Raw genomic sequence first — 17603 nt, 5'->3', positions numbered from 1 at the left:
TCATACTGTAATGTCCTACCACACTGTAAAAATTGCTGGGTTCCACACGACTCCATGTAGTCCAAACACTTGACTTCATTTAACTTATTTTTTTTTTTTCAAATTTAAGTGGATTGAACATAGAACAAACAAGTTGTCCCCCCCAAAAATGTAAGAATTATGTTATTTCAATTCATTTTAAATAAGCAGTTTGATCAATGAAGCAAAAGTTATTTTCTTTAATAATTAAAATATTAATTGTTCATTAGTAGTTATAAAGTATTATTTTATTCTGCATTCCTAATCCTACCCAAAACCTAAACCCAACTTCAAACTTACTAACTATTAATAATCAGGCATTTAGTAGTTTATAAAGCAAGTTATAGTAGTGTTAGTTAATGGTTTGTTGATATCGTCAATTACCACTTAAATTAAAGTGTTTCCAAAAATTTAATAATTTTAAGAGCCATTGGATGCTTATCACACACTGTAATGTGCTACACTGTGAAAAGTGATTAGTTACTTAAAGCGAGTAAACCAAATGCCTTGTAGCAATAAGTTGACTTTACCAAAATAATGTAAATCCATTGTAACTTGGAACTGTTAAGTTGACTTAATTTTTAATAATTATGCAAATTGTACTCACTTTTTCAAAATAAAAGTAAACTAATCACTTTTTTCCAATACACCTTTATTATATTTGTTTTTTAGACGTAAGACTTAATGACTCACCAAATATGTAATATTGTGATAATTACAGTAAGTATAATAAAACAGACATGCAAAAATAGTCTGACACTATAAAAAGGGATGTTAATTTTAAAAAACGTAAGTACAATTATCATAATTATATAAATTAAGTCGATGTAACCTGCAATCTGGGCGCTCAAAACTATGAAAATATGAATAAAATGGCCTTTAAAATTGTCCAATTTAGGTTCTTTACAATGCATGGGATTAATCAAAAACGTTTGTGATAGAAAATTTACAAAATATCTTCATGGAACATTATCTTTACTTAATATTGTAATGATTTTTGGAATAAAAGAAAAATTAAAGAATTTTAAGAGGCATAGGACACTTACTATTACTATTAATGTGACCTGCATGCTAGGAATAGACATCTAATGAAAATGAATATCTATCAGGAACATGATATTACATTTCCATTAATGGATGGCTTATTAGGATAGGACAATTTTTGGCTGAGCTGTCTATATGTTTATTCGATATTCTGTAATCTGAATGTTCAAAACAAAATATGAATAAAATCACATTTAAAGTTATCCAAATAAAGTTAGCAATGAATGTAATTAATCCAAAATAAAGTTTTTATAGAACATTTCCAAAATACCTTCATGAAACATTATATTTGCTTAATATTTGAATGATTTTATTAGAATAAAAGAAAATTCAATCATTTTAAAAAGCATAGGATGCTGTACTGCTTTCCTATTTAGCGGATGTGACCTGCGTGGAAGGAATAGATATCTAACCCAACTAAAGCTTAGGTTAAACAAAAGGCTGAGCGGGAACGGGACATTAAATAGTGTGTTTATTACCTCCGGTCTCTGAGAGCTTTCCCCGATAGATCTTATCCTCCACCACATCGGTCCAGTAGAGCAGACTGTGGCTGAAGTGGAAGTCAAGAGCAATGGTGTTGCGCAGGCCGGGCACAAGCAGGCTGTAGTCGTGTTTATGAAGATCAATTCGTCTAATCTCATGCCGGATGGAGAAGATCACAAAAGCCTCAAAGGGATCTTGGAGAAGAAACAGAACGGTTATTAACACCACACACCTGTGCATTATGGGGTTACGGGGGCGATGTCTATGCACAAACACTAATTAGTCTGATGGCCGTCTACTAATTTAGTTTGTAGGCCAACCTTAAGATAATCCTGTTTTTTACAGACACAGTTGAGTAATTTGCAGGAGTGATGACCGTGTTCAATAAGTTGAAAAATAAAGAAAGAGACAGGCGCATTTACAAAAATAATATGCAGTGTGTATTGAAGCGAACTGATTTGTTTAATGAGGAGTTTAAACATATGCTTGTCACAGGGAACTCGTCGGTGCTGACATTTTCTAAACCAAATAAGCATACGACAAGCTTGTTTTAATCTTAAAAGATAGGTCGCTGAAAACTCAATCAATGCTGTAATCATTTAATAACCCTTTACTTATTACAAACCTGTTTGGGTTTCTTTTTTTCTATCTTAAAATAATTTCTTTTGACAAATTATGAAAACCACAGTGTTTGTTTTCAATACTATGAAAGTCGATGGTTACATTCTTTAAAATATCTTCTTTTTAGTTCAACAGAAATAATAACAATTTTTGGAATCACTTAAGTAGTGGATATTGGTAAATTTTAATTAACCTTCTGGGCGAACAATTCCTTTAAATATAATTATTTACCATGCAAAAATAAATATGCCACATATTAAAATACTGTGATCTGCATCTGCTTATATTAATAACACCACAATCTGAACTATTCTAATATAAAAACTCTTAAAAAGAGTTGCTTATATTAAGTAAATAACAATAGTAAAGCCCTAAAGACCCTGTTCACAAAGCAGCTTTCCAAACAATGACAATAACTTCATCATTTATTTCATTATTTTTACAACAGTTCTGTCTGGTTTTCGAATATGATTTACTGATAGCCGTGCGATATTCTGCATTATCATAACACGTACAGCCTCTTCACCATTGTGTATTACTCTGCCCACATAGTGAGAGCAGATCTCACAGAACTCCCTACAGTTTGACAAATATTGCAGCTGTTGGATAACATAATGAACTTTTACGTTTTTTTAGGCAAGAATGTAGTTGTTTAGATTGCATCTGTGCAGTTTATTTACAAAAATAGTGCCTATTTTAAATAATTATAATTTCAGAGATACAGCATGTCGGCATCCATCAGCCGAGACGGTTCACGTTCCACTACAAGATGGCGACAGTGACTGCATGATAAGCCCTTTAGAGGACAAACATTTCAAACTACAGCTAATAAAATCACCATTATACTGATAAGTGACTTTCTAGGTTGATCTCTCTCTTTTGTATGCTGTATTTATACTATATATAGTAATCTGGTAGTGTTTGCTTTGCGTTGGCTTTTTGTTATTTTTTGTGATATCCTGAATGCAACAGAGCAATACTGGGAAATGTCTCTAGACTCATGGCGTGTCATGCCGTTTAGCCTTATAATCTTAAAATGTCAGCAAAATCACCTGTTTTGTAATCACTTTAGACATTATGCTAGAGAATCATTCAAATACTAGCTCTAAAGTGATGGTGGTGAAGTAACAGCGGTTTCTGCTGTTCTGACGGTAAGCTGCTAATGTGAACGAATGGCAGAAGAAAGCATTTCCTCATACAAAAATGATTTTTATTCTCTGTGTTTAATTTCCTCTATTATATACATGTTTATGCCGTTGAACTGTTGTATGAACGTAATATCACACGAGTAGCAGTATGATATGGCTGCATGTCGTCACTGGTGGGACACTAAGCACCAGTGCCTATACATTACCATATCACACTGCTACTCGTGTGATACTGCTCATTTATCATTTATAATAATCATTTATAATTATCAATTAATAATCTCTGACATTTTACAGTGTGTATGTTGCCAAAGAGATTTAAAAATAAAGTTATGCTTTGGACATCAATATATATATATATATATATATATATATATATATATATATATATATATATATATATATATATATATATATATATATATATATATAATTAAGTATGAACAATCTTTGAACATTACAACTACAAAAGTGTAGTAGTATATGATTATAGTTCAAATAACAGCTAAATAGGGTGACACGGTGGCTCAGTGGTTAGCACTGTCGCCTCACAGCAAGAACGTTGCTGGTTCGAGTCCCAGCTAGGTCAGTTGGCATTTCTGTGTGGAGTTTGCATGTTCTCGCCGTGTTGGCGTGGGTTTCCTCCGGGTGCTCTGGTTTCCCCCACAGTCCAAAAACATATGCTGGATAAGTTGGCAGTTCATTCTGCTGTGGCGACCCCTGATGAATAATGGGACTAAGCCGAGGAAAAATGAACAAAAGAATAAAAGTTAAATACAAATATTTAGACAAATATAATAATACAATTAATTTGAAGAAAAGTTATAAAACTGAAATAAAATAAAATAAAGAAAAATAAAGAAAAAATAAATAATGTTTAAATAATACATGCTATAACTATGCAATAAAAATATAATTCATAATTGGAAAAACCTTTGAATTAAACGTTTATAATGAAGCAATTTAATTACAAAAACAAATATGTCAATATAGCTGAAATACAGACTAAATACAAATATTCAGAAAAAAATACAAATATAAATGCAAACTAAAACTAAAAAAGTTCAAATAAAAGTAAATGTTAATATAATAAAAAGTTTCAGTCCTGTTCTTTATCTACTAGGCAACATCTAAACCACTCCACTACCAATGAAATAAAACATCATTTGCATGGTTGCATGGCCACTGGAGACACCTGCTGAGAGCTATAAATGTGGCCGTCTACTACAACAAGGACTTCCTCTCAAAGCTATATATGTCACTAAATCCATAAAACACCACACAGATGCTTGTTGTCATATTCTGACTAATGACCCAAATTCAGATTCCCTGAGACAATTTGCCATTTGGCAGGCGTGCAGCTGTAAAGACATTAGCTTCTCAATGGGACGCTCCTGCTTGCGTGTCCCGCTGTCATTGTATTACTGTTGCTCTTATTGCTGTGCATCATGGACTGATCCACTGTGAATGGACATGAATGCATAGAGAATGAGAATTATAAAGCAGCCTATATGAATACTGCTACATTCTGTGCTATTCAAGTTTTAGTTTTTCCACTTCCTTTGTACTTGTATGTAAGTATGTATGTATATGTATTCATTCATTCATTCATTCATTCATTCATCCATCCATCCATCCATCCATCCATCTGTGTAGTTATTTATTTTTTAATATTTATTTGTATTTATTCAATCAACCACTTATTCATTTATGTATTCCTTCATTCTTTAATCCATTTATTTATTTATCCATTTATTCATTCATTCATTCAATCAATCTGTTGGCACATACCTTATAAATTGTTCATGTATCCTGATTTTTCAAAACTTATAATATTTCACAGAGTAAAAATCAATAACAACAACAACAATAATAATAATAAGCATATATTTGTTGTTTATTTTTTAAATGTAAGTAAAATTAATAAATAAGTAATAACATGTTTTTGTATATTTTTGTGTATATATTGCAAGTAAACCAAACAAATTAACAAATAAATATATATAAATATATATATATATATATATATATATATATATATATATATATATATATATATATATATATATATATATATATATATATATATATATATATATATATATATAGGTAGGAATAGATCATTTTTTAAAAAAATCTAGATTAATCTCACTGTAATGTTTGATTACCTTAATCGGACTAAAGTCATAACTGAACTAAACAGAAATGGAATTAAGACATGTGGAGTATGCATATATTAGTGGCAATCTGATGTTAACACCGCAATCAAACTATTACCATCATGTACGACTTTTCGCCATAATTTCCGACAAGATCCACACACGCGGCTGTCAGTAAAGAACTGCGCGCACACGCACACGTACACACACACACACACACACACACACACACACACACACACACACACACACCGCAAAATGCAGAAGGCGTGCATTATTAAAATCCATAACACTCTCATCAATCCTTACTCCTTATTTGCGTTTAATACCCCAGTTTGTCTCGGGGGCATGAATGAAATGTTCATGAGTGAATGTGAAACTGTCGAACTGCAGTAAAAGCCACCCAAAATTACAGGAATCATAGTATAATAATAGTTATTATTGCTATAATAATAATAATAATAATAATAATAATAATAATAATAATAATAATAATAATAATATAAATTATTATTATTATTATTATTAGTAGTAGTAGTAGTAGTAGTAGTAGTAGTAGTAGTAGTAGTAGTAGTAGTAGTAGTAGTAGTAGTAGTAGTAGTGGTAGTAGTGGTAGTAGTGGTAGTAGTGGTAGTAGTAGAGGTAGTAGTAGTGGTAGTAGTAGTCATTTCAATACCTGTGCTGTGGCAGCTCTCTCCATCTGCATCTAGCCTCCAGCCAGGATAACAGGAGCATTTGACAGTAGTTTTATGCTGTTCGCATATTTGACTGCACTTGAGGTGAGCGGAGCAATAGTCCACCGTTTCACATGTTCGGTTGTCAGAGCCAAGATGGAGTCCAGCGGGACATGAACACACCACCCCTTTGCTGGGGATCACTGAACACTGGTGACTGCAGCCTCCATTACCCTGTAAACACCTCTCTGAAACAGACAAAAACACATGCAAACACACAGCTTGAAGAGATGCTGATATGAAGCCTTGTTTTCACGGATGTGAAATTCAAGGTGTGAATTGAACAGGAAAATCACAGATGAGGGGAACCACAGTTTAAATTGAACATTTGCACAGAATTAGACTTCTATAATAACCTCAGTGATGCCATAGAAAATAGAAAAATTCTGGGTTCCACAAATAAGATTTCAATGAAGAGTTCTTAAAGGAACATATAAAGAACATTTATTAATCTGAAGAATCGTTTTCTTAATAAAGACGTTTGTGTAAAATAAAAAGTTTAATGGATTACAATAGTTCTTCATGGAACATAAGATACCAGTAAACAAATTTTAATATTAAAGAGTATATAGTATCATATATCCAGTAAGCGATTTGAATTACTTTCTAAAAATTAATTTAGTCTTTGCCATGATGACAGTGCAAAATGTATTTATTAATAAATTTATTTATTTATTAGTACTTTTGCAACATACTAGTATTCCATTTCAATTGCCATTTAAAGTCTCAACTCAAAAAGGTTAATTATGTTAACCAGGCATCTTATGACCCTATAAACATTTATTTATTTATTTATTTATTTATTTATTTATTTATTTATTTATTTATTTATTTATTTATTTATTTATTTATTTATTTATTTATTTATTTATTTATTTATTTATTTATTTATTTATTATTTTATTTATTTATTTGTTTATTTATGTATGTATTTATTTATTTATTTAATATTTATTTAATATTTATTTGTTCATTTATTTATTTGTTTGTTTGTTTGTTTGTGTAATCCTTTTTTCTAACAAAACTAGAATATATTAAAAATACAGCGAAAAAGTACTTTCTAAGTTACACATCACTTGGGAAATACATACTTGTAAATTCATATACATACACTTGGGAATACATAAATAAATATTCAAGTTAAATATTATTTTATAATGGCACTTCAAAATCTCAGCAGTAGTAGACACTGGTTAAACTTTTGATTAAATAATAGAAACTCAGATAAACAACTAGGCTCACATAATTTATTGTAGGAAAATGTGAGATTTAAGACATAGCATAACTAAAATAAATTAAATTTCGAAAATATAGTGAATAAAATGTTCTTGCTCTGTTAAACATCCCTTGGAAATCCATATACACTTGTATATGCATATACATACACTTGTAGTTGGATAGATAGATAGATAGATAGATAGATAGATAGATAGATAGATAGATAGATAGATAGATAGATAGATAGATAGATAGATAGATAGATAGATAGATAGATAGATAGATAGATAGATAGATAGATAGATAGATAGATAGATAGATAGATACTGTAGATAGATAGATAGATAGATAGATAGATAGATAGATAGATAGATAGATAGATAGATAGATAGATAGATAGATAGATAGATAGATAGATAGATAGATAGATAGATAGATAGATAGATAGATAGATAGATGAATAACAAACAAACAAACAAACATATATTAAATAAATAAATAAATAAATAAATAAATAAATAAATAAAGCAGTTGTAGTAGCTGCTTAACCTTTTTAAATAATAGAAATTCAAATATACTACTAGGCTCGCATAATTTATAGTAGGAAATGTGAGATTTCAGACAGCGTCACAAAGAAATTAGACTGTGAAAATAAAATAAATAAAATGTACACACTCTGTTAAACATTCATTCATTCATTTTCTTGTCGGCATAGTCCCTTTATTAATCCGGGGTCGCCACAGCGGAATGAACCGCCAACTTATCCAGCAAGTTTTTTACGGAGCGGATGCCCTTCCAGCCGCAACCCTCTGTTAAACATCACTTAGGAAATACATATTGTAAATGCATATACATAAACTTGGAAATAAATATTTAGATAGATAGATAAATAAACAGGTAACACTTTAGAATAATGGTCCATTAGTTAATGTACTTATTATCATTACCTAAATTTGGATAATATTGTGAAGCATTTATTAATCATAGTTCAACATTAACTAATGCATTATTATTAGCCAAAGTTGTGTTTGTTAACATTGCTTATTGCACAGTGAAGTAACATGAACTAGTGTTATTTAACTTAAATAACATTAACCAATGTTAACAAAGTTGAATAAATACTGTAATAAAATAAAATAAAATAAATAGTGTTACAAACAAACAAACAAATAAATAAATAAATAAATAAATAAATAAATAAATAAATAAATAAATAAATAAATAAATAAATAAATAAATAAAGGTAAATAGTTAAGTTTAAAATCACTTCAAAATCAAAGCAGTAGTAGTAGCTGCTTAGCATGTTTTTTTTTTTTTTTTTTTTTTTTTAATACAGATATACATCTAAACTCATATAATGTGGTAAGTAAATGTAAAATTCTAGACGCAGCACCACAGATTGAAGATTTGAACAAAACCAGAAGCTCATCCTCTCTTCATTGTGCCATTACTCCATTTTACTGACCTACGGTTATAAACATCTCCAGCCCGGTGTACAAACCTGAAAAAAGTTGCATAAGAAATGACTTTATTCATAAAGCAGCTTCAGTAAGAACCCGGAGCTCTGAATTACGACCAACTCCAGACTCCATGTAGGCCAAACAAACTCATTCAAAGTGCAAAAAAGCTTTCTCTTCGGTTAAAAAGAAATGAGGCTCTCCAATACAACCCACTCTTTTCAGAGCTGGTAGATAAAGTCCGGTACTTTTAGTCTCTCATCTCTAATGGATAAGCCCTTTTTTATTTTTTCTTCTTCCGTTGAAACACCTGGTCCTTTTTTTAGGGTGAGAAAGACAAAAGGGAGGGGAAAAAAAACACTGGTTGTTGAAAATGACACTTTCCAAGGTCTCTTTGCCTCTCCTGATTATGATGATTTCCCTCAGCGACCGCAACAGAGAATTGAATTTTCTTCACAGGGGGCCCTGAAGTCTATATAGAGGTGAAGAATAGCTGCTTCCCAAAGGTTACAAATGGCATTGAGTCCCGCTGCGCTGGTCTGAGTCAGTCAGAGCCCTCAAGGTCCATTGGCACCATCTAATTGGCAATGAGAGCAGGTCTAGTCAGATAATACACCTCATCCACTGAACATGAGCGCTGGGGTCCCATGGGCGAATGCTGGGAATGCACTGAAAGTCACTGAAATGTTTGTCTAGTGGCATTCGGAGGGAATTATACATGGCTGACTCTCAGGAGAATCTTTCCCCGGTGAGGCCTTCACAGGCAAACAGATCCCCATGTTTGTTTCTCATTCAGACGGGCTTCATGTTTTCCCTCCTCACAGAGCAAGTGCTGCTTTTCCCATTACGTTCACCGAAGGACGCAACTCAAAGAGATTCAAGTAGCCCCTGAGGGACGAGTCATGTGGGCATTATCAAAATCTTTTCACCCCTGGTGCAGTAACTACAATACGTATTGATTCACTCAAGTGAATCTGAATCTTACAGTTTTTTTTCTTTTTCTTTTATTTTTTTCATTGGCTATTTTTATTTTTTTGGCTCTGCGGTTATTGATTGAAGTATACTTCGCATGACTAATTCTCACTCAATCCATCCGCCATTTCTTGCAGACCTTTCGGTCACGATGTGTACAGTGAATAAGCATTATGAAGCCGGTGATAAATAAGCACTGTGACAGTTGTATTGATTTAAAGGCAGAATGAATTCCAAAATCAAAGTTTCTGGGGCTTTTTAGAATATAACTCAAAATTACAATAACATAATAACAGTAAAATACCATTAAAAAATTACTGCTTCACAATACTTTAAAATAAAAGGAGAATGTTAACTGTAGTAAATACATTTTATTAGGTACACTTTACTACAGTGGTATTGGGTTGGACCCCCTTTTGCCTTCAGATATGCCTTAATCCTTCATGGCATAGACTCAACAAGGTACTGGAAATATATCTCAGAGATTTTGGTCCATATTGACATGACAGCACCACACAGTTGCTGCAGATTTCTCGGCTGTACATCCATGATATGAATCTCCCATTCCACTACATCCCAAAGGTGCTCTACCTGATTGAGTTCTGGTGACTGTGGAGGCCAATTGAGTACAGTGAACTCATTGTCATGTTCAAGAAACCCGTCTGAGATGATTCACGCTTTATGACATGGCGCATTACACTCTGCTCATAAAGGGATAGAGATGGTCATGAACAGTACTCAGGTAGGCTGTGGCGTTGACACGATGCTCAGTTGGTACAAAGGGGCCCAAAGTGTGCCAAGAAAATATCCCCCACACCATTACACCACCAGAATAAACAGTTGATCCATGCTTTCATGTTTTGGACACCAAATTCTGACCCTACCATCCGAATGCAGCAGCAGAAATCAAGACTCATCAGACATTTTTCCAATCTTCTATTGTCCAATTTTGGTGAGCCTGTGTGAACTGTAGCCTCAGTTTCCTGTTCTTAGCTGACAGGAGTGGCACCCGGTGTGGTCTTCTGCTGCCGGAGCCCATCTGTTTTAAGGTTGGACATGTTGTGCATTCAGAGATGCTTTTTTGCATATCTTGGTTGTAAACAAGTGGTTATTTGAGTAACTGTCCCCTTTCTAACAGCTTGAACCTCTGGCCATTCTCCTCTGACTTCTGGCATCAACAAGGCGTTTGAGCCCACCAAACTGCCGCTCACTGGACATTTTCTCTTTTTTGGACCATTCTCTGTAAACCTTAGAGATGGTTGTGCTTAAAAATCATAGTAGATCAGCCGTTTCTGAAATACTCAGACCAGCCCGTCTGGCAAAAACAACCATGCCACGTTCAAAGTCACTTAAATCACCTTTTCCCCCCATTCTGATGCTCGGTTTGAACTGCAGCAGATTGTGTTGACCATATCTACATGCCTAAATGCATTAAGTTGCTTCCATGTGATTGGCTGGTAAGTAATTTCCATTAACAAGCAGTTAAACAGGTGCACATAATACAGTGGCCGGTAAGTGTAAACAAGTATAAAAACATTTGGCAAAAGATCAACTTTTTGTATTAGAAAAATAATTAAAATAACAAACTAAAAATATTTAAATAAAAGCTAAATAGAAAAAAAGCTTAATAAAAAAAATAAGTTGGTAAATGAGTAAAAAGGGTTATTTAGGCAGACGAGCTGTGTGGGCATTATCAAAATCAAATCATTGATTATACCAAAATAATTAATTTATTTTTTGCTAAATTTAAGCAAACAATTTAAATTTAGTTGTGTTCAATCTAGTTTATTTGTTTAAATTCAGCACAAATAAATTGTTGTTAACCCCTTACCTTAAAAGCATTTAGTAAATCCAATGAATCACTTTTTTTCAGTGTAGTTGTTTTTTATTTCAGGCACTCTGGGTATTAGAAGAAGTATACTTTCTTGCAGACCTCACATATTCGTTGCAGTTTTCAATTAGTACCGTCACAATGTGTACAGTGAATAAGAGTGTGAACACAAGCATTATGAAGCTAGTGATAAATATGCATTCCGACAGTTGTATTGATTTAAAGGCAGAATGAATTCCAAAATCAAAGTTTCTGGGGCTTTTTAGAATGTATCTTTTAGCTCTGCAGACGAAATAAACTTTTGTGGATGTTTCTTTTTCCGGGAATGGATCCAAAATTATTGATGACTCATGCTATGCTGCCTCAAGGGGCGTATACAAATCTTGATTAAATAAAGCAACTCATACAAGAAACCATGCTTTGCAGAAATGCTGTTATTATATACTAAACATTATTTGCTGGTGATGATTCTGAAATAAAGCTTAATAATGATCTGAAATAAAGCTTAAATAAAAAAATATATATAAACATGTGAAATAAGCAAGTTACTAAGTAAATAAAAATAAAATAATGATTAAAAATAATTTGCAATAATTGTACTGTAAGTCAAAGAAGAATTTGAATTGAATGCATGGAATGGAATGCATTGCCCATAAGCATAAAAAATGCTGTTTCTTTGGACTGTTTTAAGAAACTTCTTAAGACTCACTTGTTTAGCATTACTTCTCATTTATGATGATCATCTTTGTCAACTAATTTATTGTATTTTTGTTGTTTATGCTTATTGTTGTAATGATTTACTGTTTTATTGATCTTTTCCTTGTAGCACTTCGAGTCTGAGAAAAGCGCATTACAAATGAAATGTATTATTATTTATTATTATTATTATTATTATTATTATTATTATTATTATTATTATTATTATTATTATTATTATTCATCCAATCAACAACTTATCCAGTGTAAGCGGTTGCACGTTCAGCTGCAACCCAACACTGGTAAACACCCACACACATACACTACAGCCAATTTAGCTCATTCAATTCAATTTGCGCATGTCTTTGGCCTTGTGGGGGAAACGGGAGCACCCAGAGGGATCCCACGTGAACACGGGGAAAACATGCAAACTTCACACAGAAATGCCAACTGACTCAGCCGGAGCTCAAACCAGTGACGTGAGGCGATCGTGCTAGCCACTATTATTATTATTATTATTGTTATTATTATTATTATTATTATTATTAAAACATGCAAACTTCACACAGAAATGCCAACTGACTCGGTCGGAGCTCGAACCAGTGACCTTCTTGCTGTGAGGTGATCGTGCTACCCACTATTATTATTATTTTTCATATTATTCATATTATTCATATTATTATTATTACACTTATTATACTTATTATTATTATTATTATTATTATTATTATTATTAAAAAATAAATTTTTTATTTTACTTATAATATTATTATTATTATAAGTAAATAAATATTTACAAAATACCAACGTTTTGTATTAGCAAATAATTAAAGCTATAAAAAATAATTGATATAAAAATAAGTAATAATAATAATAATAATAATAATAATAGTAATAATAACAATATTATTAATAATAATAATAATAATAATAATAATAATAGTAATAATAATAATAATAATAATAAATATTATTATTATTAAAAATAAGTAAAAACTATATACAAATTGTAATCAATAATAATAATTAATCACTTAATAATATATAAATGTTATAAAATATGGGATCTTGAAAGGTAAAAAGTGCAAAGCTCAACTTTATCTTTTTTATTAAATTGGAAAAATTTGTTCAAATAATAACAATTATTATTATTATTATTATTATTATTAGTAGTAGTAGTAGTAGTAGTAGTAGTAGTATCAGTATTAGTATGATTATTTATATTTTTAAATTATTATTATTATTATTATTATTATTATTATTATTGCCTTTTTTAATTGTCTTAATTTAATTATCAATTATATAAATTATTATTATTATTATTATTATTATTATTATTATTATTATTATTATTATTATTATTATTGTTATTGTTATTATTATTAAACAACAACAAACTATAAAAATAATAACAAATAATAATAATAATAATAATAATAATAATAATAATAATAATAATAATAATAATAATAATAATAAAACACGCATACAGTATCACCATTCTAACTGCATTCTGTTTACAAAAGCATACAAAGAAACAATTTGCAGCCACAGAAGCACATTTATCTAGAATTTCTTCAAACATGCCTCATCTAATCTAAAAATTTGACCCGAAATGATCAATTTTTTCTCAAATCTTGAAGAGCTCCTCAGATGAGCCTCTTATCAAAGCCTGGCAGTCACTCACCACAGAAAGGCCCTTCATCGGAGCGGTCAGCGCAGTCCATCCTCCCGTCACAGATCTTGTTTTGGGGCAGACAGATGCTGGAGTCATTGGCGCAGGGCTGAGTCGGTGGCTTGCAGATGGAAGACACACACGACTCTTCATCCGATCGGTCCTCGCAGTCGTCGTCCCCGTCACACACCCAGCTCTTGCTGATACACTTCCCTTAAGATACAACATTCAGTCAGACCGTGCAAATAAATCAAGCTGTCAGGCTTAATTTGTTGTTTGTTGTTGAGCGTGAAGATAAATATGAGGGAATTTTGAAAAGGTGCTGCTAGTAGAATGTCAAGCTATGATGACGTCAGATGTAAACAGAGGGTTTTAAGCAAGTGTCAGCTCATTCACTTTATCAAAACTACAACAGTTGGTTTTGCTCTGAATTAAAAAGCTACAACACTAACCCTCTCTCTCTCTCTGTCTCTAGGTTGATTTGAAACATACATATTTACATATACGTTTCTCTGAATTTAGCTAATTGCTTGAGTCATCAGTCATCCTTTGTTTTATTCTGTAAAGTACTGATGACATTTCTTCCAAATTTAATATAAAGATTTTATTTGTCATTTACAGCAGTTTTTTTGTATGAAATAACAAAAAGTTCCATTTTTACAGACATATTTATGTAGATTTTTTAGACTGCCAAATAATTTTAACTTTAACTTTTAAGAAAAAAAGCAAAATTTTGAAGACAAATTCAAACGACACTTTGTCGGCATTTGTAAACGACAAATGGGCGTCGTGACAATATTCAATAGTTTCTTCTGGTGTAGTATAGCATAGTTCACGACAACCGATACCATGCCTGCGAAGCCTCACAACACCATTGCAGAAAGTCTAGCATGTTTATTTTTTTTCTCGTTCTTCACGACAAGTTCCATTACAGTTCCAAGCACATAATTTCTCGGTTAAATCAGCAGGTGCTGCCATTAATACGCTGATCATGTAATCAAAAATAGGCTGCATATTTACTTATGGGTGAGTCACGGGTGTATAAGATCAATCATTGGTTATGCAAACTTAACCATTTTCTCTAAAATATTAGGGTGTTTGAAGCAATATTTTCTGACAGACTGACACAAATATGCAGACATCTCCATTCTCACAACAAGTTTCTGAGTTCTCTCAACTTTCCAACAGAGTTTGTTTTTCCGAGGTAATCTGGAAACATGTTCAGTGCTGCGAATACACTGTAAAATCATGTTCTGCTTATTCAAATTTGTCATTGACAGTGAAAACAGTTTAGTATAGACTTCTCTGAAGCTGTGAATAATTCACTTTAATTTTATTTAAGATAGATTATTATTCTATTTAACAAACTAACACAATCTGATGGCAATTTGTGTTTTGTCACATATACCAGACTTGTTTTAAAGTGTGTCACCTCAAATGTTATTCGTTAATCTTGTTTATAGATAATTGACCAACAAAAGATGCATTAAAATTAAAATTATAGTCACCAAAATTTATTTCAAAAAGATATTTTTTTCCAAGAAAAACATACAAATTATTTTTGTTTGTGCCCTTTTCTACTTAACAATATGGGTGGATAATTTGTTTCACTCTGTGGAATGCTGTATCACAAACCTCTGTCGGAAAGTTCAGGTGAGGGAGTGTTTAATAAGCAACCCTGGCAGGAAAATATACATTTAGATTTAATTCAATCATTTATTCAATTTCTTTTCGGCTTAGTGCCTTTATTAAACAATTAGATTTCAAATATCTTAATATTAAAAATGAATCATAAGTTTGATCCTGTTCATGTCGTAACAAATGATAAATTTGTTATTATTAGTAGTCAGCAAGCATCAGTCCTTATTGAGATCTCCTGATCATGAAGAAACGTGTAGTCTGGTACATTTGTTACACACAACAAGTCAAGATTATAGCAAGAAAAAAAATAGCATAATTTGATAGAGTGACTGCATTTTTATAATTTTTTAGAGACATTTTTATCTGGACTCTATATAAATATACTAAAAAAACACATTAAAACTTTTATATATTTTTTCTTGATTTTGGGTGTCCACTTTTTTTGGTTTATTATTATTTTCTTAAGATTAGTTCCAGTTTGGGATTTGGTACTGAATTTAATGTACATGCACAAATATATCAACATAAAACATCCTGTAGAAAATATAAAAATAAAAGTGTACTCATTTATGGTGAGCACTGTGTATATTGTAATGTTTGGAATTATTATAAATCACATAACCAGCAAATCAATATATTCAGTAAATCCAAAGAACCAGAGATTTTTTTTTTATGGAATCTGCTGTAAAACCCATAATATTATGAGAAGAAATGCTGTTTGGATTAAAAGTAAGCAAGTAAGTCTATAATTGCATCTTTACTGCAGTGATTAATGTTTCTGCCATGCTGTATGTTTGGCCACAATTTTAACCTTAGCTATTGCAGTGCACAGCTTTTTTATTTCTTAAAAAGCCTAGTCGGGAGGAATATCATACTCCAGGATGAGAATGCAAAGCTTCATCAGGCTCAAACTGTTGCACTGAGCTTTTGCTAAACATACAGTACAATATAGCAGAAACATATTTACTGTATCAATATTAATGTGGGGAGCAGGTTTCTGATTTAAAATGTTTAAATATAACAATTATATTGCAAAGATGAAATTCCATCAGTTAAAAAAATAAATAAATTTGTATACACTAGTCAGCTGTTCCGGTGTTCAGTCTACCTTTATCATCAAATAAATAGCTGAACACACTTTAGTCTGTTTCTTTTTTTTTTTCCAAGTCTGCCTGTCAAAACAATATAGGATTTGGCATTCAGTGTGTGGCGCAGTGGTCTGGAAAGGGTGAGCACTGCTGCTTTTTAACACATGTTTGACATCAAAAGGCATAGGATGAACAAAACAATGAACAATTCTTGAGCTCTTCTACGGTTTGGCTGAAGATGTCTTTTCAAGGCAATCATTTACAATTAGGGTGACTGCTACATCAAAAAGCCCCGTGCTGATTGATTTCACTAGGGTCTGAGCAGAGCAAACACTTGTGATAGATACAAATTACAGTAAAACATCTTCAAAAGAAACTCACAAACTTAGATTTTGCACATAATCCTTTTTGTGTAGTTGTGAGATGTGTCATTTTGACTCAGTGTGTTCTATTTCAGCTTAAGCTACAGTTTTTTTTTTTTAGGTTTATTTTTGTGGTGACTGTTTGTTCCAGCATCCAGGCCCTATTTACACCTTATAAAAAACCTTATTACATATATTCAGATGACTTTTCACTGATACATTCACAAATAGATGGCACTAAAGTATAAATGGGGTGGACAACATTCTGTGCTTGTTCACTTTTGACCGCTTCTAGAGGTAGTTTAAACACATTTAATAGGATTGCTTTGATGTGCTCGAATGCATTCAAAAAGCAAAAAGAGACCTAAAACTTAAACATTATAGTATGTGTTACTGAAATGAGCTGATCACGCTCAACATAGAATTGCTACTGATAATAGATTTGATTACATGAAG

The 17603-nt window shown here is 31.7% G+C and overlaps 1 protein-coding gene across 4 annotated transcripts in view; it reads right to left on the bottom strand.

Moving 5' to 3' along the window:
• lrp1bb (low density lipoprotein receptor-related protein 1Bb) overlaps positions 1-17603 on the bottom strand; it is a 631192-nt gene that overhangs the window by 223561 nt on the left and 390028 nt on the right. For all 4 annotated transcript variants that reach the window (XM_087268160.1, XM_087268163.1, XM_087268161.1 and 1 more), the window contains 3 exons: positions 14069-14269; positions 6150-6395; positions 1542-1739 (listed from right to left, as the gene is read on the bottom strand). In XM_087268160.1, coding sequence (XP_087124286.1) covers positions 1542-1739; positions 6150-6395; positions 14069-14269 — 645 coding nt within the window. The remainder of the gene's footprint in view (positions 1-1541; positions 1740-6149; positions 6396-14068; positions 14270-17603) is intronic.

Source organism: Danio rerio, chromosome 9, assembly GCF_052040795.2.
Source record: "Danio rerio strain M-AB ecotype USA chromosome 9, GRCz13ab, whole genome shotgun sequence".
NCBI classification, from domain to species: domain Eukaryota; kingdom Metazoa; phylum Chordata; class Actinopteri; order Cypriniformes; family Danionidae; genus Danio; species Danio rerio.
Note: the sequence above shows the minus strand (reverse complement) of the source record. Positions and strands in the feature narration are given on the sequence as shown.